The 27,284-nt window shown below is 41.9% G+C and overlaps 1 protein-coding gene across 1 annotated transcript; it reads right to left on the reverse strand.

Moving 5' to 3' along the window:
- Nucleotides 1-2,315: 2,315 nt before the first annotated feature.
- Nucleotides 2,316-27,251, reverse strand: PLCXD2 (phosphatidylinositol specific phospholipase C X domain containing 2). Its single transcript, XM_075034103.1, has 4 exons — nucleotides 27,105-27,251; nucleotides 12,222-12,682; nucleotides 10,773-11,014; nucleotides 2,316-8,043 (listed from the first exon to the last, which is right to left on the reverse strand). The coding sequence occupies exons 1-4, from the start codon at nucleotides 27,235-27,237 to the stop codon at nucleotides 7,881-7,883; spliced, it is 999 nt and encodes a 332-aa protein (XP_074890204.1). The 5' UTR covers nucleotides 27,238-27,251; the 3' UTR covers nucleotides 2,316-7,880.
- Between the last annotated feature and the right edge of the window lie 33 nt (nucleotides 27,252-27,284).

Genomic DNA, 27,284 nt, shown 5'->3' on the forward strand with positions numbered 1-27,284 from the left:
GCAAAAAAGAAGTTTGGCTTACTTTTAAACTACCAAAAACAAACAAAAAAAATATTACAGAGTAGACAAGAGAAGCATTCACCTCTCTGAAGTACTACCTAATTCAGAACTGTACACAATTTCAGCCCATAGGTGGTTATGCTGAAACCTTTTCAATTCACAAATTTGGCCATGTAAACAGTTCTGCCACAGGCACAGGTTCTCACTGGTCGCTGAAAGGAACAGTACCTACTCACTGAGGCCAAACTCTTGTTGAACCTGCAGATATAAGTCTACACAGCTATGTGTCTGATGGTAGCTTCAACCTCAAACAGACCCTGCATCATCCTGCAGTTCTTCCCCTAAGGTATATTTATTTCTACTGCAGATAAGAGATACGAGAAAGGACTTAAAAACAACCAGCCATTTTTCACTCTAAGCACCCTTTGCTTTTCATTTAAAGCAAATCTCTAAATTGAGGGAAGGCTGACTTTAAGCATGCTTATCTTAACAGTTTATCCATACAGCAACTTACCTGTTAATAAACCTGGTCACTCTCACTGTCTTCTCCAGAAGATTCCACTTTGTCTGGACTCAGGTAGTAAGCACTACTATCAGCTGTTCGGAGCAGAAACAAGCATCAAAGTCTGGATCCCCAAGAAGAGCAGCTGGACTTGCTAACCAGCAGTAGTTCAAAAATCACTTGGTCTCTTTTTGCAGCATTTGCTCACCTGAGAACTTGACAAACTGAGCCCACTTACTACATTTAAATTGGATTGAAGTTTTTTGGTCAAATGCTTTTCTAGTCTATGCAAGTGACTGGTGTGTCACCTAACTGATCAGAAGAATTGGTGACACTACCATTACTCACCTCCAGAGCCTGCCAGCATTTTTGCTCACCTTCCAGCTACATGTGCAATGAGAGCACTTGGCAACATACACAGGGTTTCAAGATGGCTTTCCTTCAGAGAGCATGGAAGAATTTATCCTGCACTAAAAATCAGCATGCAGGTTCAGCAGTTACCTCTTAAGAGGCAAATACTAAGCCACGTGCAATTCAGGAATGATTCTGTTTGAACAGCTAATCACAGGTTTCTGGCAACAAAGAAACTAGGTATAAAGGGCATGCACAAATTTGTCGCAGAACATGTATAGTTTTTGCAGTCTCATTATATGCTTCATAAAAGGTATCTAAATTTGTGCACATATGTGCACGTATATGCATGTGTGCCCTTGTGCAGCATTGCTGAAAGGCACGCAAACTGAAAAAAAAAAAAAATATATCTTTTAAATGCCCTAGGGAAGCAATATGATGAAATCAAGCTCTTGTGCCCAAAGTCCCCTCTAAGGTATATGATTCCTGGCCTAGGGAAACAGCATCTGGAAGGAAAGAAACCAAAAAGTAACACTGCTACTGCAAGCTATTTAACCATCAACATTTTTACACACTGGCGGCTTATGCTATTCACATCAGACTTAGGCTGCATAGGTATATATTCTGTAAAAACCAAAGGCACACTCCCTGCCTACAGCACATGTCAGACAGACTACTGAAATCAGTGGCTAGCTATATATGTGAGTCAACTGTTAATCTAGTCTGGCTTGTAAACACTTACCTCAAGGTCTAAGACTACAGGTAGGGACAGCAGTGATGAGGCTCTGAACTCCCAGCTCTACCTTCAGGATTTAAAAAAAAAATATTTCTACAAACACAGCACCCAGTAGTTACCAGTGTCTGAAAACATAAGGAAATCAGGGTCATCCATTCTCCCCTTCTCCCCACCCCCAGTACTCCCACATTCTCAAGACAGGCAAGCTGAAAGTAACCCAAAAGAAGGGTCTCGCTGATCTCACTGGGTTACAAGCATCTGACATTAGCCCATGCTCTGAAAATTATTATCAGCATTTCGTTTCCTGATCAAGTGTTACCATGGAGCTTCATCACTTGTATTACAGCAGTAAAGGCTGCACAGAAATTGTACTTGCCTTTCAAGATACAACTGGATCCATCCATTAGCATGCTTTTATCCCAGTGTGTTCAGGCAGAGATGCAACTGTGCATGCGTGCAAGCGCAAGCATACACAGTTTTCTAATCACTTTGCACTACTGCTTCCACAGAGAAGCTTTCAGCGCATCCTAGAAATAAGCATGTTGTCCAAGTCTGACCACCCGGGGGACACAAGTGCAGCAAGATGTGGCACCTCAGAAACCAACCTTCAATGACACCATTTCTGCATCAGAAAAGTAACTGAGCTCAACTGATGTTAATGACTCACAACGTAATCATCATGTGTCAGAACGATCAGCTGTACAGAACACACAGTAAAGATGAACGCCAAGTTGTACTTTTATTTTCAGGATTAAAAACCCCAATGGTACAGGTGCTGAGTAAAGCTGAAAGAAACAAGATGTCAGCCCAAGTTTATCTGCAGTTCAAATGAGGCATCCTGGTTTCACAAAACTGAGCTAGACAGATGGGTAAAGCACAAACTGCCGAGAGAGAAGAGAAACTACACAAAATATAAACTGAGAATAGGTAACTCCTCTTCACCTGGCTCCCTCTGCCCCGTTCCACAGTATAAATAGCACAACTAAAAAAATCCAACTGCAAAATACATTTGATATTGAGCAAAATCAAAGAACCATCAAAATTATTTTTATATAGGATGTACTGATCAACACTTTTTTGAGAATTAAAAATACATTGCACTTAAATTGAAGTGAGATACAGAAGTTATCACAGTTGTAACAAAGGGAAAGAGAAGTACCATTTAAATGAACAACACGCAATACATAAATATTCAGGAAAATACAATTAGATTCAGCAAACAGGTCTAAAGCTGACATGCCTATGCCAGTCCCTACAATTAAAAGTTAAAGCTTGATTACTTGGCAAGACTTGTAGAGAAATAAATACGCTTACAGAAGTACACCCATTTCTTCAACAAGTGGGACTGATTTTTTAAAATACAAATTACAGGCTGATTTAACAACCTACATCAAACAACTAATAGGATTATCACTGGAAGGTGTGACTAAGTAAATCACTATATTCTTACCACAGTTAGCCCAACATACATGTCCTTAGCATAAAATGTATTTGCTCTTCAGCATATGCTCTGGCTCTTCTACCAGTCTGTTGAGTCAAAACCCAAAGCTGGAATAAGAATTTCTCAGACAAAAAAAATAAAACCACCTTCTCCACTGCTGAAAGGACTACATCTTGACCTGATCTGAATTTTGAATGAAGTTCTGGGTAAGTTCTGTTCTTCGCATTAGACAGTTTCTCTGTGTTTAAACAACCACTGAAAGTTTGCCTGAAATTTTGTCCCAAACAGTGGTCCTATGACCAAAGAATTTGCGTATTAGAGGTTGCTAACAATATGCTCAAATTTAGATGAAAGTCTTACTAAAACCGTATATGGACTCTGTGTTAAAATACTGTATATTCAAGCAAACCTCAAGTCACACAGACTTCCATGAGTAACCCAATTTTAAATCAAAACAGCCATGTCTTCTATTTACAGAAGTCCTAAACCCTGGTCTGCTATGTGATACAATGAACTGACACCTGAGACAGGTACACAAAGAAAATATTTCCAAAGGCTTAGCCAGATGAGAACAATAGATAAGCATCTTGGCAGATGCCCTACTTCTGTTTGAGCCAAAATCCCTGCTCAAAAATGCTTCTTCAGCTTTACAGCACAGGTGCTTTCTAAACTCCAACATATTAACTCGGTACCAACACAGCAGAAAACTGCATGTGTCAGAAGCAAAGATACCATTTTCCTGTTATTCCTTTCTTCTCTAAAGAGTCTGTTTAGCAGAACAGGGGCCTTTTTGCAGTCAGCATTTCTGCTTTGAAGACTCTCAGTCTGACATCTCTTACTGACCATAGCACCCATGAAACTTGCCTTGCCAGCCCTGTCTCCAGTGGGATCCTCTCCATCACAGACAACAAAGCACATGCAGGTTGGTACCCCTTCAGATCTTGAGATAAAATTGGGACAGAAAGAATCTGTCTTTTATTGTTAAAAAAATAAAAAAAATAATCAACATTACGACTCCCACCTCCACAGTTAAATTTATTAGGACAGTAGTTCCCAAATAAGGAGCCCAGTGAATAATAGTCTGTAAAAATCCAGTAACTTCTCTTTGTTTTCACTACAAACATACAGTAAGATACCAAAACCTCATATATGGTTCCTAACAACTTTCTCCCTGCTGCTTCCAATCACAGATACATAACAGAGGCCTCCTGTGCCTCACATATGCCCTTGAATTGCACATGGCAGCACTCAGTGCCAGGAGAACGAGCATACCACCAGTGTGCTCGGCATTCAGCGATTGTACATTACGAAGAGATACAACAGTCATAAAACAATGTGTAAGGAACCTGAATCTGCAATAACAAACCATACAAGTAACTACTCAAGAATATGCAATTCAAGTACTTTGCCTCAAGCAGCTACTGGTTTCCTGGCTTTTCTTCTCCCAGCACCTACAGAATGGTCCTCAGAACAATTCTTCTGGAGGAGTTTTCCACCTGAACTGTTTAAAAGTGAATCCTACTGCTTAGGGAAGATAGAAGCAAGACAATCACTGCATTCAACAGGTGCAGGTCTGTATCAACAGCAAGGAACCACCAGCCTTCTCCTGCATTCATGCCAATCTTTATTTTCCTCGAGCTCATACGTACATGACCTTGCAGGCTGCTAGTTGCTCCATACTCCACCCAGCTGCAGCCCACTCACAGGCCAGACTCTCAGCTGAGTCTCCCAGTATGAGCTGTGGCCACTGTCACTCACCTGCCAGACCTGCTCCGCTCCACTGCTGCCTGAAACCTGGCTAAACACTACCACACCTTCAATGTGGGCACTGGATGCAAACTATTGCCCTACTTCCTTGATTCTCCCTTCCTGCCCAGCTCACCTTTTTATTTTTATAATGCTGGAAAATAGAGTCTGCAGCCCAAAGACCAAGTCTAGATGAGCTCTGTTTTGCAAAGTGTGAGGGAATCTGGATATGTTGTGGTGCTGTGCCAGAGAAATAAGCCTATTATACAGGTAGCTTTGTTATGGGCTATAATGTGTAACAGAAGAAAGGTAACTCATGTTACTTCGGACTACCCTAAAACCAATTCTAAACATCAGCATTAACGTTTCCCAGAGTATCCACCGGAGATATCCTCTCGCAGGCAATTGTACCTGCCAATTGCCCAACTCACTATTGAGACTGTCAGGATCCTCAGAGAGGCATAACACCATGGACTGCTCCAAAATGACACACGAGTCTCTTCAGACAGGCCAAACTTACAGAAACGGTTTCCTCCCTACACACACTTCATCATTAATCCTTTCTTCCCTACACACACTTCATCATTAATCCTAAAGCTATTTTCCATTTCTTCTCCCTCTACTAACACTCTTAACACCTAGCACGCCTTTGTCCTATTTCAAGAGGCAAGAGCTGACAGCTAATATGTTAAGAGAAACTTCTGAGTTTGTACTTAAAAATATATCTAAACAAAGCCCTGAGTTACAACCATCACATCTCTATCCAAATAAATACAACAGGACTAACAACAGTCATTACTCTGCATGTACAATATAAATATTGGTTAAGCCCGATAAAACTCTTTTGAGGTAGATATATACAGTACAAAATATATTAAAGGTTGAATGCAAACACCATACTCACTTCACCTTCTCACTTTGTCCTCCAGTTCTGCAGGAAACCTTGCAAACATTATTTCTGCCTCATCAGCATTCAAACCAAGTTTTTCTGAGTTCTGAGCTCTAAGACAATTTGCAGCTAAAAGAACACTGAAACCAAACATATACATTTAACACTATCATGGAGTTTCAGCTGGGGCCATGAGAAAAGTAGGTTAACACAAAATTCAGCTAAGGGAAATCCAGGTATTTTAAATAACTTTGCAAACAAAACAGCACTGTTCAGAACAGGTTCCAACAGTTTCATTGACAAGAAAAAAAATACCAAAAATAATAAAAACCTTCTGCTAGTGTTTTCAAAGGAAGTTTTAAACTAGAAACTTGAGCTTTAGTTCCCAAAAACTGATTTTCATGACTTACACCCTGTCACTGAAACACAAGAGGAAAGGAGAAAGACAGTTTGAGAGACAGACACACCCCTGCCCCAACTCCCTTAGAAGGAAGATTCAGTTAAAAAAAATTCAAGGAACTCTAATGAAAACCATGCAACAAACAGATAAATCAGATTACAGTCTGCTCAGAACTCGACCAAGGTTCACATGGAAGGTTTGCAAACCTTTAAACTTGTCCTGAGTTCAGAGTTTGTGACAAGCAAGCAAAGAGGTTTTGGGTTTTTCTGGGCTGTGAGACCATGATGGCAGACACAGGGTACAATAACAAAATAAATAATAAATCTGGAGATTCACTTTTCTTTTGAATAAAATATCTGTAAAGATGATCCTTTCCATTATAAATAGTCTAGAGATTGATACAAATTCATAGCCACTGAATAATTAGTGCACCAACAGTTGCTTTAGGAAGATGATTGAACAGAGAAGTATCTGTTAACCAGTCACTTCTGTGTTTGTTTGGTTTTGTTTTTTTTAACCAAAGATAAATCAGAGTGTAGGACTGCTATCAGCTAGCCAGTTAAGTGCTGATAAGCACCAACAAGTGACTGCACTGACTCAAGCACAAGTGGTCACATTTTGTTGTGAATCAACACAAAAAAGAGTATGACTACAGAAAGAAGCAGCACTGACGCCTCTCCATGCTTGCGTGACTATTGCTTACTTTGTCACAAGCAGGTGCAGGCTGGTGAATTTTCTCCCCTGTAGCTGTGGCTCTCTGACAACCACCACAACTTTTGGGTCTGATTTCAAAACTCATCATCACATCGCAAATCGGAGATGCAGTATTTGTGTTTTGAGCAGTCCCTGTCAGCTCCAGTTCTTCGAATACCAAGCAAACTCCCACTTAGCCCACCTCCTTCCAGAGAAAGGCCATCGGGGTGAGAGACTTTCCCCAAAGAAAACTTCATAGATGGAAAAAAACCAAGTGCCGAGCAAGAAAAACGTTGTGCTGTGGTTTCTCACATGTCTCACAACAGGAATTCAGACTTGTGAGTTATGATTCTCATGACTTGAAGACTGAAATATTCTCCAAAAGAAACACACTTAAACATGGTTACAATATGTGTATTAAAGTATTAACATAAAATAAAAAGGTCCAGAAGAAGAATCTGGAGTCCAAAGAGGCAGAGCATGCCAAGCCTTCGCCTCTCAGGCCCAAAGGACGGTTCAGATACTCAACACAGCGTAACAGCTTCCCCCTGAACAACGGCAATATTGTTTCTTCAAGTAAGTCAAAGGTAGTGTCTAAAACAGTGTAATGAATACAGCAGCAGCCTTCAGCTGAGCCCAGCTACGCCTGAGGTGGCCCAAGAACAATACCATCTCGGCTAGCCTGGTCACACTGCTGCTAAGGGATCAGCAGCGATCCTTGGTTTGAGCCCTGGTGTTGAGAAATCAGCAGGATGTGCACACAAGGGCACGGCGAGTCCAGTCACCAGGGAGACGCGCACCATAATCGGGTACATCTGCTTCGGAGGCCAGCCTCTTGTTGGCAGGCAGACAACGCGCCCGACTGCAGCAGATGTGTGCATGACTTAGTCAAACACACAGCCACAGACAAACACGCAGCAGCGCTCAGAAAGCACTTTCTGTTCCACTCGGATCCACACATCCCTGGGAGAAGGGACCTGCCTGCATGTGATTGTTTAACCACATTTCCTCTAGAAAACTTTTTTTTTTAAATAAACAGATTACAATAGGTTTCACTTAATAAATAAAACATTTAGCATAGTTCGAAGATGTCCACTGAGGAGCACAAGTGGCACACAGCAATCACGATGTACTTGCAGATTCATCATCTTCTAAAAGAAGGTCGTTTAATGCAATAACTGTAGCAGCAAAGTCAACCAGCTCCACAAAGTCAGACGTAATTATGTTAACACCCATGACACCTGGTTTCTGTGCTTTCACCCAATTTAAAATCATGGGCAGATTCCTAAAGAAAGTGAAATAAAGAAAATTAACATTCTAAAAGAAAGCCTTCCCTATACATGCTCTGCTCTACTTTAAATACAACACACTGTTTGCAAATTATGTTATTATCTCACATTTGTGATTAGGTGCTGGCTGATTCCCCAAGTGCAACTAGCCTGATGAGAAAAGTGCTTAGCATAGCATGCAGTCATTGGCTGATATTGCCATTTGATAGCTAATCATCAATCCAAACTACCACGCATACAAAATAACGTTTGTGAACTCTAGATTCACTGAGTAGACTGTGCTTCAGCATTTAATGCTGCACTACAATTTCTTCCATCCTGGTTTGGTTTTGCCCAAGAACACACTGAACTGAAAGCTTAATTTCACAGCAGACTTCAGTGTAGCACAAGGCAAGGCTATACCTGGCCTAAGACATTTCCCTGCCCACCTCTGCCTTAGAGTGGGCAGGAAAAGTCACCAGGGGCAGCACACTGCATTTCTACCAAACTCCTTTCAGCCTCCAGACCCACCTAGAGCAAAGGGATCAGAGAAACCAAACCCAGAATCAAGCCCTCAGCTCCATAAGGGTTGAGCATCGCACCATAGATCACTGTAACCAGAGAAAGGTGAGGCATGTGTTAGGAATTGAGTTAAATGGAGTTAGAAATTCTACTGTGGGGAGAATTTTCACTCATTTCTCGGACAGAGTGCAAATCAGGAGTCTGCACAAGCTTTTTTGCACTCTAACATGCAAACCCCAGGGTTTTCAGCACCAATAAAGACAAATGACTAAATATATTAGAATTATTTAAACTAGTGCCATAATATGCATACAGAATTATATAAGGTTATAGGCAAGCAAATTAGCTAACAGGATGGGGAAGAAAAAAAAAACACCAGAAAACCTAAAGGCACCCCACAGCTCTTATTCCAGAAAAAAAATTCTTATCAGGAACCAAGAGAAGAGAGAACTTGAGTAAAGACATAATTACTATCCCTATAAAGGGACAAACCAGACTTCAGCCAGCTAAGTGTGAAAGATGCACATTTCTCCTTTAGCAAGAGCTCAAGAACACTTAAATATTCACATTCAGGGAAAAATTTCCATATGAGAAGGCAAACATCTACACAAAACTGCAAAGACAGATTTACACATACAAATCCGCTAGCATGTGTAAACGTATACAAGCAATCATGCTTTACCAAGCAGTGGCATCTATTTTAAATTTTCACAGTTTACTTTCAAACAAGTAAGTGGCAATGATGGGGCCAAGGGAAAGGGATGGAGCAAAGGCAGGCTTCCAGCCTCCCAGCAGCTTACAGCCCAGACCTGTACCAGGAGTCACTTGAAACAAAACTGCTTGCCCATTCCATGAAATTACATGATTCTTTACTAGTTTAAAAATAGAAATTCAGTACAACCTTTCCTTTAATCATGAGACAACAGCACATTTAATATACAGTACACAGACATAAGTTACATCCATGCTTTCTGTTAGGTATCCCCACCAACCATACATATTTACATTTGTGCAACTTGTGACAGCAAACGCCAGTCTTAAAGGACCTGAGCACCATCTAGTGCCTAATGCTGACCACACAGACATGGGCAAAGAGCAAGCCAGAGCGGAGATCTGAATGTGTTGTGGCAAACATCATTTGGATTTCATTATTTTTTGCTAGATTAATGTCTGAACAGGAAGGAGACTGAAAATTCCATGACCTATACTTCACCTGGAATTTCCTTACTTCTAAGAAAAACTTTTGTGACTGAAAAAGCACAACACTTGCTCTTTTTAGAAGAAAATTTTTTTAAGTTATATTGACTTTGGCTTCAAAATAACAATACTGTAATTACTTCTAAAGTGACCAGTGACTCTCCCAAAGGGAACATGAACTGGCTGCTGAAGATGTGTGTTTATCTCACTGCTTAATGTTAAGCTTAGTTGCTGATCAAATTAGACCAGTTGTGACCCCCTATACAAGTGTAGTTTAGAACTTAATATCATTATGGCAAGATAAACTGTTAGTGACATCAAAACAGGCAATATTAAAAGCAAGCCAGGAGACCAGATCCCACCAAGACTGTTACAGTTCTAGCAATTTTTAGCAAACAGGCTGAAGTGATAATGCCATAAAACAAAGCCACATGGATCTTATCGTGGTGAAGCTGTTAACACTATCAAAAAAAAAAATCACTGGCACTCTGTGCTACTCAAAGCAAACCCCTCTTCTAATGATCTTACAGGCAAATTAATTGTACAACAGCCAGTGGTATAAAAAGAAGTGTAATTGGTAATCTAATTTTTGGTAAAAAAAACCTCAAGATAAAATACTACCCCATGTCATATATCTTTGGCCATTACTGAAATGACTGAGACAGATTTGTACAGACAAATGCAAAACTGAGACCATGAATATGCTATTTTCCTCTGAAGCACAAGCTTTTTTGCCCCTAAATTCAAGTTCAGCCAATTTGGAATGAATTACTGGTTTGAAACAACAGGTCCAGTCCAAGTTTTATGAAATCACATCGCATTCAGGAAGAGCTCCGATTACTAGGAAGCACAGTTACACTTACATATATACCCTGTTACTTTAGTATTTTCAATAATTATTTTTAATGACTGCAAATATCTCTCACGAGCAATAGTAATGAAGCAAAACTGTTTCTTGCTGGCTCAGTGCCTCTTTCAACATGAAATGTGGTAAGTACAGAACTGAGAAATTAAGACAAGTCCTTACCTATGAACAAGTGTGTTCTTCAGACCACGAATTAGATGCCGTGCAATAGTTTTCACTCGAGGTGTGAGAATTGCTTGAGAAACATGAAAAGTCCCATAACGACTTCGTTCCTCAAGAGTGGTCTCCAGGAACTGTAACAGTTTGTGCACATTGGTTGTATTGGCCCACGGTGCTGGCATTTTATTCCCTGGCCACAGGAAGGGGTATTCCTGATACAAAGGGGAGTGGTAGAATATGAGAACCTAACAGAACAAAGAAAGAAGGAGAAAAAATAAACAAAAATTCACAACTATGTTCCTTACCTTTAAACAGGGTGTTGCATTTGTTTATGCCTATGCAGTACTGCTGCAGCTAGTACAGCAGTTAAAAGAGGACCAAGCAAAAAGCTGCTCCCAAGTCATGAGTGTCAGTAAATTTGTTGCACAATTGCCAACAAAGACGACTGAGATCATTTTGGTTAGCTATGAGGACAGAATTGCTTCAGGCTTTAAGGGTCATCAGTTTAAAATGAAAAAGTTGCCAGGAATATACTGAAATGTCACTCAAAGAATTCATTTTAAGAGTATTCCAAAGCACTGTCAGAGAACATTACCATCTGTACTTGAAGTTAGGGATTTTTAGCTGTCTTGCCATCTTCTGCATAACTCCTATTAAGTGGCTAAAGTGTACCAGGCTGACTGGCATAACAGCATTCCACTCACACTTACTGCATGAGATGCCAAAGCCAGTCTTGTTGTCAGCAAAATCTTCTCTAAATCAGAGGTCTGTATGTTATACCTTGTAAGGTGGTTCACTATCAGAGGACAGCATGCAAAGATGCAACACTTGTTATTAACACCCAAACTTACAAATGATTCACTTTGGACCCTAGCACTGACAGCATCAGTTCAGCGGAATTCCTCAAAGCCTCACCTTTTTTACAGTTTAAAAATTACATGCAGTCACTGAAACCCTGTTCTCCATTTGTGTGTACACATGTGAGCAGTTACCACAGAGAAGAGCCATTTAATCCTGCCACTATAGATATGGATGGCTGCAAAGGAGCCAAGAAATTCTGTAGATACCTTAGTCATGTTAAAGTTTATATGCTTCACACTGGCCAAAAAGACAACAGTTTATCAAATCGTCACCACCACAAGTCGGCACAACATGCTCTTCCAGAAAAGAAAACCATTTGTAAGGAGCACAAGGCCCTGAGGATACTATCATTTAATGGTTTAAGGAACATGCCTGGGAGCAGGACACAGTCTAGCCACACCATGGATGGAGGGGCTATACAGCTGCAAATAAATGGAGAGAAACATGCATGCTACGTAAAGGAGGCCTTAGTGGGCTTTAAATGGGCTGTCAGCAGTGTCCTTGGGCCAACACCTCTGAGCAGGAACCACACCCAGCCTCTCTAAGTCTTAACCTTTTGGGTTTGAAAAACATTACACATCCTTTCCCTACCTGGTGCTTCTTCTCCCACATGTACTCTAACGTCACATATTCTACACATTCAACAGAACAAAGTTTGGATCCAAAGGCTGACTGGATCCTGTTGATCAAGAAGAAGTGATGGCTGTCATCCATGGCATAGAAGTGATTGAAATCCAAGAAGATTACTTCCTTGGGGTGCTGCTCTAGAAAGGTGTTAATCTCCTTCAGCCCATCCCATACTTTGATGCCAAACAAGCCGTGTATGAAGTAAATCTCTCGTCCTATTTCCCCAGGTTTGGAAGATACACGAAGATCAAAGTAGCGGATCCCACCTTCCAACTGCTCTTTGAAAGTCAGATTTTGAGTCACTGACCATTTCTTCATGATCTTTTTAACCAAGGAAATTCTGGCCAAACGTTTGATGGCTGTGGCTTGGTCTGGTCCCACAGGAGATTTCTCATCAACCCAGTAGCTGAAAGAATCATGTGACCCTAAAAAAAAAAGCCAGGAATATTTAATTTTAGAAAACTGATTCCCCCAAAACACATATACCTATGTGCCCTGTAAACTGAAAAAGTGCTACATGCATGGCAGGGTCACAGAAGAGTTATGCTTAAGTGTGGGTCTTCCAGACTATCCTTTACACCTTTATTCTCCCTAACTGCACAATAAGAGCTATGCTTAAGGTTCTCAGTTTGATCTGTTTTCTTGTGTGAGCTCCCAAGTTCAACGCACTCTGAAAATCATGACCATGAGATAAACATCAGTGGTAAAGCAAACTGTCTTCTAATCTTCCTTCATTTACAAACTATCAATCTACCTCCAAAGCCTTCCCAGAGCTTGGTACATCACTGATTTGAGATGAGACTCCAGCTTCATTGAAAGAAGCCGAGGCTTTATTTTCATTCTACTTGGTAAATCCAATTGTGCCCTAATGCACCAAAGTTCTTGGAACAGATATCATTATTCATGTGACAGACAGAGGGATCTGTACATGCAAATGCCTTACCAGCATATCTCACTTTAGCCCCAAGACAGTAAACAAATGATTAATAGTTTGAACAGTGGGCAACAACTGGCTGAACTTTGAGGTGGAACAATTGAGTACACCACCACCAGTTACTGTGTGGTGTGATACCAAGTTCAACAAGTTCATGAACCTGTCTTTTACCTGGCAGTGCCTTTGAGTGACCACAGATAGGGTGAATAAGATTCACCAAGAAAGACAACCAACAATCAAAATTGCCAGTCCCTGCCAAAGTTACGCATGTCGAACAAAGCACCTGTAACAGCCTGTACCCTGGCAGAGAAATTGCATCTCCAGTATAAAATTTGTGCTTACTAGAAAAAAAGCCCTCCAACTGAAAACTCAGTAGTAATTGGAAACAAAACTGAGAAATATCAAAACATCTTCAAAATAACAGCTTCAGAGTCAATGAGAGATCCCTAGCTAAGCCAAGTCAATAACAGAACAAAGAGTAATAGGGCAGCGTATCTCAGTTTGCACTGTATCAGGGCAGCATGAAGCAAAGATGGGCAGAAGCTGATGTACCACAGACTGAGGTTGACCAGGGATTTCTCCATTTACTCCAGGCATTCTGGCCAAGAGGCCGCAACCATTCCAGGCATGACTTCCCTGTGAAGATCCAGCCAGGAAAAACACTACAGAAACTCTAACAGCCCTGCTTCACTTTTTTCTTCAGGACATCAGATGAGAAGTTCCCCATTGAGCCAAACCCCACCTGCTTCCTGCACACCCACTTGCTGAATTACAGGAAAGCATCTTCACCCACAGTCACCACAAGCAGCTCCTTTTCCAGCTGCCTTGGGAGTACAGTGATCCCCGCACGGTGCTGCCAGCATCTGCATTTTCCCTTCCTGCATGCCCCAGGGTTCTTGTCCCTGCTTCTGGGACTATACTTTTCTAGAATTTTGTCTTCTACCTCAGTCTGCAACTCTGTTAAAAAAAAAGTCCTAATTTGTCATTTCCAATTTTAAGACATTTGAGGCATCCATAGCCTCCTTTACCCAGACCTTTTATTTGTGTACCAGTGCTCACCTGAAGACTGACGCATTTCCTGTGATACAAAATCAGAGCTATAAACAAGATTATGATCTCAATTGGATTATCTTGTCAGGCTTTTTTAATCCAGATGAAAGAACAGACTGTGCACAAACCAAACATCAGTTCACAACAACCTTAAAAGCACTCTTCCTCCATGAATTTCAACTAGTTCAAGAGTACTGAAAAGGAACTGTGAAGGTTAGTTTTCAGGCTTTACAAATGAACACTGAAAGTAATTTTGATCAACTCTTTGTGAATTCTTCACAGTCTTTGTAAAAGTGTGTCTCTCGTGGCTTTCTATTCGGTCTTCTAGAAACAAGCGACAAGTAACAACAAAAGGCTGTTTTTAAAATACGTCAGCTTAAGAAGCTATTTAGTACCTGTCACAGTAAACTACATCAAGTAGCTGACAGTTTTGGAGTGACACCTAGATTTTTTTCCCCCACCTCCAAATGCATAACCCCTAACAAAATACAGAATCAAACATCTAGTGAAGACATTTCAGAAGAAGTCATATAAGGCCTGGCTCATATCACAAGCTGCAATTCATAGACATTTGAGTTTCATACACCTCCCCATTCAGCAGAATGAGCCTCTCAAGCTTCTACAATATTTGGAAAGTAGACTTCAGTTGCAAGGGGCTTGTCTTCTGCCTCTGAATGAGTCACTTCACACAAAGAAGTCATGGGGGGTTTTGTTTTTCTTTGTGTGGGTGTTTGGGTTTTTTAAGTTCTCAATTCTATCTCTTTTAATTTCTTCCTTTATTTAGGTCACTGTAGAAAATTGTTTAACATGCTACAATAAGGCCATAAGAAGCATTTTCTTTTCATTTTAACTAAGACTGTGCAGCAGCCTCTAGAGAGCTGTCTACAGAAGTCACTTGCACCATTATGCTCCCTCAGACAGTGTCACTGATAATCTGCCTTACGAAGGAATGACAACTTTATCTGGCATGAAATAATACTGTTGTCAACTCAGAGTTGCCTAAGCAAATCCAAGCCAAGAAACAGCTTGTTTTCCTAAGTCTGATCACATACTTCACAGCTACAAAAGCCTTTCCTCTGCAGATTGCCACACACAAGGCACATTTAAGGGTACAGAGAGCAAATTCCTCCTTGCACTATCACAACCCAAAATCTATTTATAGCTCTAGAAAGCAAGAAGAAAGAAAACAAGCCACATGCACATTGCAACTTTTTCAACACATACAGAACTGCGCTCCTTAATAGGGCAGCTATTTGGGAAATGGAATATATATGTGACATGCTTCTATAGTTAGAGAAGATCCTTAAAACTCCTGCCCCGCAGCTCTGCTTAAAAGCCTAGGAAATTGGACTTCTCATTTATAACAAAGTCAACATGTGTACCTAGATATAACCAAGTAGAACATGAGCTGGAGCATCTAAAAAACAAGCTCTCCTTTTCACAGTTGGTGGAAGACCACCTAAGGAAGACAGGGAATCATCATCAATACTGAGGCTGGAAAGACACAGCAGAAGTTCAATTAGATTTTCAGTGGTCGTTTACAGAAGGCTAGCCACCAACAGTGAGAAATATCTAGGTCAAACCTGGACCCAGAACATTTTTACTCCAGTAAGAGAAAAAAAAGCAAACTGTAAACGTGAAGCAGCAGCACTGGGTACTTGTTGGGCTGAGAACTAAGAGCTAGGTGAGGATCCACGTCATCCACCCAGCCCTTCTTTAATTTAAGATCACTGTGTTATGCTACCAGCTCAGCCACTGGCTTTTAATATAGCTTAGCTGTGATGTTAAGCTACATGCTAAGCTGATTGCATCATGATGTCAAAATAATCCCTGCTCTCCTTCGCTCTACCCCTAAACTCCGTGAAAGGCCTAGTATAGCCATGGCATGAGCCAGACTGGCTGCTGATCCAGCACGATTTCTTTTTGAAAAAAGTATAAACTAAACCAACCCAGTCCTGTACAATTTCAAAGGTAAAGGCCAGAACCTACACCAGAAGCATGGAGCAGACCAGCCCCATCTAATTAGCAGCTCGGTGTTAGAGCTGCTAACCACATTCTCAATTAAGGTCTAACACAAGGATGTGTGGAGATACTCAGATGTTGTAACATTGTACAGTAACGGCAAAGGGGCTCGCAGCTGCTGAACAGAGCAAGCATCACATATCTCTCATGACATACACGGAAAGGTCTTTTCTGTGTATAAGAAATCATTTACAGTCTGTGTTCACCCCTGCCCAAATGGTGTGGGTCTCCAAATTATACTGACCACTTTCTCAGGCAAGTTAAAAAGGCTCAAGAAGTCTTGTAAGCAAAACATTTCACATGATACTTGACATCTTAAAAATAAGTAACACCCTGCACTGACTCAATAAATCCATTCCTTAAACTTGTTGACTGTGAACAAAGCAACTAATAAACCTAGGTATCTATAACTTCCATCTTACAGACTGAGGAATCAAAATGCACAGAAAAGTCAAGAAAACTTAGTCTTCATTGTCCTTCAGGCAAACAGAGGCCAGAATCCCAGTCTGAACTGCCTTAAGGGCATGTTGCCGCACGTGCGGCACACTTCTTGAGTCACTGTACATGAGAACAGATTAGCATTCAGACTGCAATCCTTACTGAGCTACTGGAGTGACATGGCATCAGTCTGGTGCTAAGCCCTTCCCAAAACCAAACTAGGCACAGGAAACAAAACAAGGAGATGATGATTTGCCAGTCGCTTCCAACAGGCCAAAGATGCACAGCATGAAGCAGCAAGCATTAAATTTAAACATGAAAGAGTCTGCACATTCAAAGAAAAAAAAAATTAGAGGACTGCTAATCAGCTGGCAGCTCTTACAGAGTAAAAGACAATGGCTGCTCTATTATGGTTTCCTTTCTTTCATCTGACAAAGATTGGAAGCTTCAAGGAAAGCAGTCACATCCCATCAGATGCCCAGATATTTAACCATCAAAGGCCATGATATGATTATCATAGTATTAAAGAGGTATCTTTCAGACACCAGATTGTTACAATGATGAATAGTCCTCTTAATTTTATCCCAGCAAGTGCAACTGTGGATTAATTTTTATTAATATGTTTAAACTCCTTTTTATTCTCCTTACACTAATTTCTCAAGTTAATTGTATGTTAAATAGACTGTATTTCACTGTTCAGGATGACTTTTTTGTTGAAGCCTTTGTGCTAATTGTTAGAAAGCAGCCTTTTATCATCACATCTGCAGCAAAGTCTAACTTTCTAGTGTGCCTATTTGTCATGCTACTTAGTCACAGATAGTCAAATTAACCCGCGTTATAGCTCAAACACGTGACACTAATCAACTAATGTTATTAAGCCTTGAATTTCAACAATTACTAGCTATATCACTTTGTATTATCTTTCATTTCCACATCAGTACTTTCCACATATACAGCTGCAGCGCAGGGATAGGAATCGGCATCATCTCACCAACCCTGGTTTCCTTTCACAAGCTTGTAAATTTACCTTCAAGGGATGTTAAAAATATGTCTGCATGGCATGCAAAGTGCAGCGATCTTCCAACAGAGAACATACTTGTGCACTGCCAATTAGTTGAAAACAAGACAAGAACTCCTGGTTTTTCAGATACAAGCATGTCTACAGCTGTATCACTAGTTTCCCAGGTTGCAAGGCTGTGGACTAGTTAGAAGCAGCAGTTAAAGACACTTTCTGCTAAAGTCTAACCAAGAAACAAGAATGAAACCAGAAAGGCAGGAGAGTGCACTGTCAGTAAGTTTAACTACATAAGACTAATTTGTTTTGATCGTCACATTAATGGAATATTAACCAGATGAAATAAATGCAAGAAAACCTTTTTTGTTATGTTAAACGTTTGTAAGAAGCAAGGTCAACATACCATACTAACCCACTAAAAAGCATTAAAGGGTCATTTGTGGACAAAGAATCACCCTAGCTGTAGTGACGCCAAACTTCTTAGAGCTAGCTTTGCCCACTACACAAAGTACATTCCCCATATATTACAAAACACCACATATGACATAGCATAGCAAGCATCACACAGCCAAGACATCTAGAAGCACAGTAAGCAACTTCCAAAAACACAGGATGCAAGTGCTAGCAAGTTAAGACTGTCCCACAAATGTTCTTCTAAACCAAATGTCCTGTGTGTGCCAGAACTGAGGGAAAAATGGGATAAACAAAAGTGCCTCTCAAAGCCCAGAAGTCCTCAGGATTCAGGTCATTAACAATCCAGATTTTCTAATCAAAAGATTAACATCTTAAAAGCTCTTCACTAATGAAAAGTGAATCAAATAGTTCATATTAACTTGCCCAGCAAAAGGAGGAGAAGCAGGAATAACAAACAACCTATTGATAATTAATTATCTAAAACCATTGAGATGAGTATTTATATTTTAATAGAATCCTAAAAGAATCCTTTAGTTATTCTTAATGCAGTCTCATTAGGGACGACAAAGCCTAGTACAGACCAAATCCTCTTAGGAAAACTTCCTCTCCCTATCAAAGAATTACCCTGATTTCCCCTCACTGCCCCTTTCAGGGTGGGAGTTGGAGTGGGGGGAATAAAAGGGGTACAAAGAGAAAGGGACTGCTTAAAACCATCTCAGACACAATATCACATGGTAGTTTGCTTTTCTTTCCAGCCAAGCGAAATATCTGTTTGGCACTGGCTGTAGTTATTGCCACTAAGTTTTTGTGATTTAGCGATGAATTCCCATTTTTATCAGCAACCTCAGCTGTCTGCACTGGGAAAGCAGAAAGTGGCAGTACTTCTCTACCATTTCAAAGCCTGAATAGATCCACCTGCTCTGAAAAGACCTTCAGTTTAGAGTCCTATATTCCTCTTTTGTGACCACTCAGAAGTGTGTGAACCAAGGGCTCATTCTCTACTGAGAAGGCTCTAGGGAAATTTTTTCTTGTTTTCACTACTTCTCCCTCTTTTTACATCTTTTCTGGAAGAGCAGGCAAACTGGATCTTCCACACAACATGGATGGAGAGCAACAACCATTTATATCAACATTATGATTTGTTTTCTCTGTTTGAAGTAAAACTTTAGCCTGTTCTGCACTCATTTACCAGTCAGTGAAGTCACTCTCTAGGGCACACAGATTTAAAAAAAAAAAAAAAGGAAGAAAGTTTTTCCTCATGAAAAAATGAAGATCTCCATATGATGTCATAAGAAGACTTTGTGGCATTTCCAGAACAAGTCAGTTTTGGCTAAACAGATGACAGTGGTCATTTAAAAAGGAGAAACCCTAAGATCTGAGGCTGGCTTTTCAGTGGAACTCCTGCATAGACCCAGTACAGTTACTTCACTATCTGCCACACCAGTTCCTCACATTGGGAGGTATAAAGGGAATACTTTGTACTTGGGAATAGCGGAACAACTTCCATTAGATACTCTCATCAGTATAGCGATGCAGATAGTTTAATAGCCCCTCTCTAAGACTTGAGATTTGCCACTACAATGAAGTAGACAACCAAGGTAATAAAATAACTTGTCCTTTCAGGAAAAGTTCATCCTGAAAAATTTGCGTTTACAAATCACATCCAACATCATCATACTTATGCAGATGTTTTCTTCTAATGGTTATTACCTCATTGATCAGTAGATGCCAATTAAATTGTGATGGAAAATAAAGCTTGGTGAATGAGAACATTAACCTTATATATTTCCTCCCTTTAAGCTTTAACCCAACAGATGGCCAGTTTAGCTGATTCAGTGATCCTTTTAATTAGGACTCCAAAGGAGTACTCTTTGGAAGGAGGATGCTGTCTCAAGCTCACCACCGCTTCTCCCCTCAAGAGCCATGTCCATAGCGCACACCTGTCCATGAACAAAGAAACAAGAAAACCACAGCATTAGCATGTTCAGCAGCTCCCCTTAGGGTCATGCAGGCAAAGAGAAAAAAAAAAAATCAAATCTACTAAGATGCTAGTGGCCAGTTCTTAATTAGACAGGGCTGCTTCTTTTTAAGAACCATTTCAATTCTGCTTGGCCAACTAAAAGGCAAGCCACCCATAGGGCTTTTGGTGAGCAGTTGCACTGTCAGGACAGCAGAGCTGGCCATTGCTGGTGGGTGGGGAGATGTGCAGGAGATGCCCAGGGCCCCACCAGCTCTAGCTGTTCCCCACATGCAAGCGCCATGCAGTCACCCACAGCAGCTTGTCATCCCAGCAAACACACCCCTCCACACTCTGGATCCCCCCTGCAGGCTTAACTACAGGCTTGGCTGGTAGGGCTGCTCCTCATTGAGACTGCCTACTAGACGTATTTGTAAAGCTTTGTTTTCCAGGGCTGATTATTTCATAGGACTTTGATCATTTAGATCAAAACCATCAGGCTTCTGCCTTAGGGTTTTGGGGTGATCTTCTCAGTGAAGGGCACAAACAGTGGCATGTTACAGTACTGAAAGTTTCAGCCACAGTCATACCGACACTACTGTGAAGAAACTATGGAAAGTTATTCAATTAAAAGTTGGTTAGAAAGTTAATTAAAAGAGTGCACGTGTCGTAGCAGGGAATTGAGCAGCTTGATTAGTGCTGTAGTTTGGAGCAGAAGACAAAGACTTACTATTTTAGTAAGGCCAGGGACCCACCTCTCCTCAGAGATCAGTGACAGTCAAAGACATTTTAACAACTATTTCAACTCTCCAACATGATCTTATTTTAGCCATATTCGAGCCAGTATGATTTTCTCTGTTACACAAATGCTTCTGGAACTGTAAGCCTCATTTTTTCCATCAGCTCTAGCTACCCGTAACGCAGCATCCCACCCGCAACACTCCACCAATTGTCCAACCTGATGCAGGCAGGAATGGCTCCACATTCCAATTGCTGTGCATTACTTAGAAATGAGATTCTGGCCATTGTTCACATACTTTTGGAGGAAGAGCTAACACAGCAGCTGGGATGACTAGAAGATGACAGAAAAGGCTGTGTGTACCATTAGAAGCCATGACTGAAGAGCTGCCCTACCTCTCCCCAGAGGGGCAGGCTGCCCACACACTCCACACCAGCAGAACACCCTGCCCAGCGTGACATTCAGCCCTAGCCCTACTGCTATCTCAAAAGTTGACTTTTGGTGGCAAAGACTTCTTCAACATTTCAAATCAGACTTAGATGTACAAAATTTGACCTACAACAGAAACATTTATATTTCAAAATTAAAAAAAAGAAATCTTGCACTCTAGGACAAAAACTTTGGTGTAAGGTTATTTTTAATATCATATATCAAAGTGCTGAAGTAAAACATTTTACTTTTTCCAGATTTTCTATTTTTCAGCTCTCTTCTCCAGTGACTCCAATCAAACTGAACTTAGTTCAGATTCAAATTAATTGTTCCCCAATTAAGCTTAATTTTTACTAACAGCAGGTGTTTCACCAAATCTACATGAAAGAAAATATAATCACCCTTTTTTTCTAAATACAGCCATTCAACCTGTTGTCCTTTCCTGCCTACATCTGCAGCACCACGACACATCAGGCTAACCTTCATGTTCCCTCGTGACACTCAGATGCTCCAGCACCCACCCTGGGGTTTGCCCAATTCCATGAACAGTTGTTTCAAGAAGTTTTTCTGGCAGGAACCACTTCTCAAAAAAAAAAAATCCCTCTAAACAATCATCATCATCAACACAGAAAAGTTTTCCACCAGCCTAGCTTGCTGAACACGCTCATTCGTACTTGTAGGAGTAGAGGAGGGAAGGCAGTGGACAGAAGAGGCATTTGATTAGCTTACTTATTTTATGAAAGGGCACCCATAACTATTCCGGGTGCTCCTGCAAGAAGCAGTGGATCCCTAAGTTATCATAAGTTTCCTCTAGAAGACAAGGAAAGAAATTCAGCACTGGGGAAAAACTCATAGCTAACCATCCTGACCAGAACAGGGAACCAATCCAGGGATACAGTTTGATCAAAACCTGCAAGTATACCTATCTGTTATGTCATGGCTCTTAAATATTTTAAGGTGGAATAACCCAGACAGGATTAAGTAAGTGCATTTGTATTGGTTTTATGTGGCAAGGTTTTGGTAGCGGGGGGGGGGCGGGGGGGTTACAGGGGTGGCTTCTGTAAGAAGCTGCTGGAAGCTTCCCCTGTGTTCGAGAGAGAGCGAGCCCATACCAGCCGGCTCTAAGACGGACCCGCCGCCGGTCAAGGCTAAGCCAATCAGTGATAGTGGTAACGCCTCTGTGATAACATTTTTAAGAAGGAAAAAAGTTGGGAGAGTGGGAAACAGCCGCTGGAGAGAGGAGTGAGAACATGTAAGAGAAACAACCCTGCGGACACCCAGGTCAGTGAAGAAGCAGGGGGAGGAGATGCTCCAGGCGCCGGAGCGAAGATTCCCCTGCAGCCCGTGAGGAAGACCCTGGTGAGGCAGGCTGTCCCCCTGCAGCCCAGGGAGGTCCACGGGGGAGCAGATCTCCACCTGCAGCCCGTGGAGGACCCCACGCCGGAGCAGGTGGGTTCCCGAAGGAGGCTGTGACCCCGTGGGAACCCCGCGCTGGAGCAGGTTCCTGGCAGGACCTGCGGATCTGCGGAGAGAGGAGCCCGTGGAGCAGGTTTTCTGGCAGGACTTGTGACCACGTGGGGGACCCACACTGGAGCAGTGTGCTCCTGAAGGACTGCACACCGTGGAAAGGACCCATGTTGGAGCAGTTCGTGAAGAACTGCAGCCCATGGGAATGGCCCACGTTGGAGACGTTCGTGGAGGACTGTCTCCCGTGGGTGGGACCCCACGCTGGAGTGGGGGAAGAGTGTGATCAGCCCTCACCCTGAGGAGGTGAAGCGGCAGAAAATAACGTGTGATGACCATAAACCCCATCCCTGTCCCCCTTGTGCCGCTGGGGGGGCTTGGTGGAGAAATCTGGGAGTGAAGTTGTGCCCGGGAAGAAGGGAGGAGTGGTGGGAAGGTGTTCTGAAATTTCGTTTTATTTTTCATTACCTTACTCTGGCTGATTTGTAATAAATTGAGCTAATTTTCCCTAAGCTGAGTCTGTTTTGCCCGTGACGGTAATTAGTGAATGATCTCTCCTGTCCTTATCTCGACCCGCAAGCTTTTGTTATATATTTCTCTCCCCTGTCCAGCTGAGGATGGGGGAGTGATAGAACAGCTTTGGTGGGCACCTGGCATCTAGCCAGGGTCAACCCATCACAGCATTATTACTGAGACCCAAAGGAAAACAGAACTGCCTGCTCTTCTGCTCATCACATTCATTCAGCACCTTGGAGGCTGGACTAACAAAACACTCAATAAGCAAACACTGATAGTTGGCAGTGAACATGTTAGATTGCTATGCTGTCTCAAAACAACAGGCACAAGCTTATCATGATCTCAGAAAGCAGATCTTCAGGCAGAAAAGGTGTTTCACCTGTCCTAATACAAGTATTCATGTAAAAGCTTGATGAAGCTGGAAAGCAGTGCTGTATGTTCAGAAGCAGAGTGATTTCTCAGACTCCAGCACCTAGTTTATTATGATACTGCAAAAATTACTTAGAAAGGCAAGTAGTTGAAATGAAACAGTACAAATTGGACATGCCATGGTGCTATGAATTATCAGCGTGCAAGTACAAGCAAGAAACAGGTTGGGCTTCTCCAGCAAATTCTTTAAATAGCTGATTTACTTTGAAAGCAGATCAGTGAGAGTACTGCAGCTTCTTCTTGTGTTCCATTTCTCATGGGGGAAGAAAGAAAACTAACAGATGCAGATTAAGAGATGACCAAGGAAAGTAGTAAGCATTACAGTTGTACATGATTTCATAAAATTGTTTAAAGTAAACCAGCTTGAGATTAAACAAATACTATACAATACCCTGCTAAGGGTCACATTCACAATCAAAATGTTTAAGTTCTTTTAAAACCCACATTCAAAGAGGATTAGTCTAGAGTATAATTAAGAGAAAGCCCTCTAGAGTTTCACACAAGGTCACCACTTGAAGGGGGTTAATTTTGTTGACTATATTGTATGCATGCAAGTTGATGACATTTTAGTAATTTCGTATTTGGCAATTTCTCATTGCAAAAAATTCATTCTGTTATGACATCGCACAGGAAACCTCATCTCTTTTCCTTGGACAAGACTATATTGCTTTAGCATTTGTCTAGTTTTTTCAATAGAAACAACAGAAAAGCCCAAACTCTGGAACTGATTGCACCCAAGCTTTGGAGGATGACACAAAATTTTTCAAAGTCTCTCTCCATTTTGAGCAGAGTTAAATCACCATGTAAACACCAAACTGGTACACTTCATTAAATACCCACCTTAAACATCATTTCTTACCAGTTGGTTCTAAGGATTGTGCAAAGAATTACTTCCTCTGCCCTCAGGTAGCATGTTTCATGCACACACATTTAATAGCTCAGGTAATCATAGAATAATGGAGGTTAAAAAGGAACCCCAAAGGTCACAGCTACCTTTTTTAAAGCCAGTGAAAACAAGCAGCTCCAAAGCTGAACTGTTTGCAACAAATAAAGAAGCAGAACTCTGTGCAGACATCCTTACTTAGAGTTTCTTTTCTGTGTATACTACCAATTCTTTAACTTTATAGAGCCCCATTCTATCAACATTTTGTCCTTTAAGAAAAAGTAGATTCTTTTATTATTCAAATGCTGCATTTCTCCAAAGTGCAACAAGCTAAAAAAACCAAACAACCCAAACCCACAAAACTAAACAACAGTTTCATGGTTTTGAATGCAGACTTTAAATAAAAGTAAATCAAGTTTTAAGGTTTCAACTCCTAGAGTTACATCTCTGCTCCTACATACAAAGAGTGACTGGGAGGAGGAAGGGGGGGGGGGATTCCAAAAAACAAACCCAGTTGACTCCATTCCTCCACCAGAGAAAACAAATGCATCCGGAGATGGACAAAAGCAGGCCACACCTGTCGTATGTGCAGACAGGTATTAAGCACAGACAACAACGCTTCCCATTTGAGCCAAAGCCTACATTTCATTTCTTTTGAGCCGAAGCCTACATTTCATCTCTTTTGAAGATAGCATTGGCCTTCATTGCTATTCAGCATCTGCAAACAGATGCCGCAACTGCAACTTGTATTATACAATCCTTTCCTTACACACTCCTAGTAATACCACTGTGGCTCTCAGAAAGGTTTCTTTGTCAAGGACAACACCAAAAATCCACTTCAGCAAAATAATTATTGGACTAAAATATAAAAAAATATTCCCAAAACGTCTACCCAAAACGTCTCTTCCCTGCTCGCAGGTTGCATGAGGTACATGCAGGAAAGGGGTGGGAAAATACATTAACTTTGACTGCAAATAAACATATGCTGCAAGCATTTTCAAAAAAAACTGCTACTCATTTTAAAAGCAGCATGGCATTAGTGAAACAATCATTTCCTTGGCTTCTCTGCTACAATACTGGTTGCATGATGTTTGTAAGTGATGGACAGTGGCAATGCACTTAACGCAATCTATACCATACCATCCTGCGAAGTTTCACAGCCCTTAAGTTGCTACAGCAATAGAAAGTTGATTTACTACTCTTTGCTAAAACACAGAAGGATTTCTTTGCCATAAGTTTCAAAATCTGCAGCTGTTTGAATTTTATATGAACATTGAACTTCCTTTCTGCCCCCCTTCCCTGTTCAAATGAACAGTGTCACATAAAATACTTCTACTACTCGCAGGGTAGGAAAGGGTGCTACTTTTGAATAAAACTTGGCATTTCAACTGTTCTACTTCAGGTAAACCAGCAGTGAGTGCTGTGGTACTCGACAGGAGGTGCACAGCCCCTTCTCTACATGCCTCAAATGTCCTTTTGTTATCTCTGCTGGCACAAAAAAGGAAGTTACTCTATTTCTAGGGAATTGTCTCTGCATGTCCTCTATATAACACATATGCAATGGATTTTGATAAGTTACAGCGCTACCCTGAAAGTCAAGCCTGTACCACTAGTGATCAGAGTCTAACATTCAGTATCAGAACGAGCTGCTACAGTAGCCGCCCCTAAAATCTTCTCTATAGACATCTGCAAGCAATACTAGATTATTTTTTACCATTTACAGATGGAAAGTCAGCCTATTCCTAAGTAGGTTTAGGGTCATCTGTTGTCTTCCTCATTTGTCAGTTTATCTATGAGTAAATCAGAAGTGATGACGCTTACCCTTGCCAATTTCTTGAAATAGAAGCTCTGTGCAGGAGCTAGGAGTTAGTTATTTTAAGTTTAGCTGGAAACGGAGAAGTTCTATAAGTAATTACAGTATTTTAGTGTCTTCAGTGTAACATCATATGTTGGGATATTTCATAACCGTGCTGTACTCTTCTTCTTTCTGACAAGCCATGTACAGGTTCTGCTATAAAAGCCATTTCCATCTAATGAACCTCCAGTTAGGGTCAACGTAAGCAAACCTCTCTCCCTGCCTGCCGTTAGCCTTGCTCAAACAACCTGAGAAACCTTAAAGAGGAGCTCCAGAACTCACAGCTACCTCTTTTAAAAGCCAACGAAAACGAGCAGGTCCACGGGTTAGCGATTCACAGCCGCCTTTACAGCGGATTAGGCCCTCCCGCCTCTCCTGCGACGGGCGGGATCCAGGTCAGCCCTTATGCCCGAGCACAGGCTCCCAGCCAGGCTCGGGTGCCTGCAGACAGACTCCCCACACGCTTGCTACGGCTCAGGCGAGCTCCCACTCCCCGCGCAAACCCCCCGCCACGGCCGACCCTGCGGCCAGAGCACGGACACCGCAGCCCCAGCCCCGCTCACCACCTCGCCGAGGAGGGACGCGCGGCCGCCGCCTCCCCTCAGCGCTAGGCCCCCCCCGGCGGGGACAGGCCCTGCCGGCGGGGACAGGCCCCGGGGGCTCCGGCACCCGCACGACCCCTCCCGCTCCCCGCCGCCCTACCCGGGATGGCCAGGTTGGAGAGCGGGTAGGAGCGCAGCGCCGCCGGCAGCGAGCCCATCCAGTCCGCGTTGCTCTCCGCCATTGCCCCCGCCGCTCGCCGCCGGCCGCCCTCCCTCCCGGCCGGCGGCTTCATCCCCGGCCTGGGCAGCCGGGCCGGGCCGGGCCGGGCCACAGCGGCGG

This window comes from Buteo buteo, chromosome 8 (assembly GCF_964188355.1).
Source record: "Buteo buteo chromosome 8, bButBut1.hap1.1, whole genome shotgun sequence".
Classification (NCBI taxonomy): domain Eukaryota; kingdom Metazoa; phylum Chordata; class Aves; order Accipitriformes; family Accipitridae; genus Buteo; species Buteo buteo.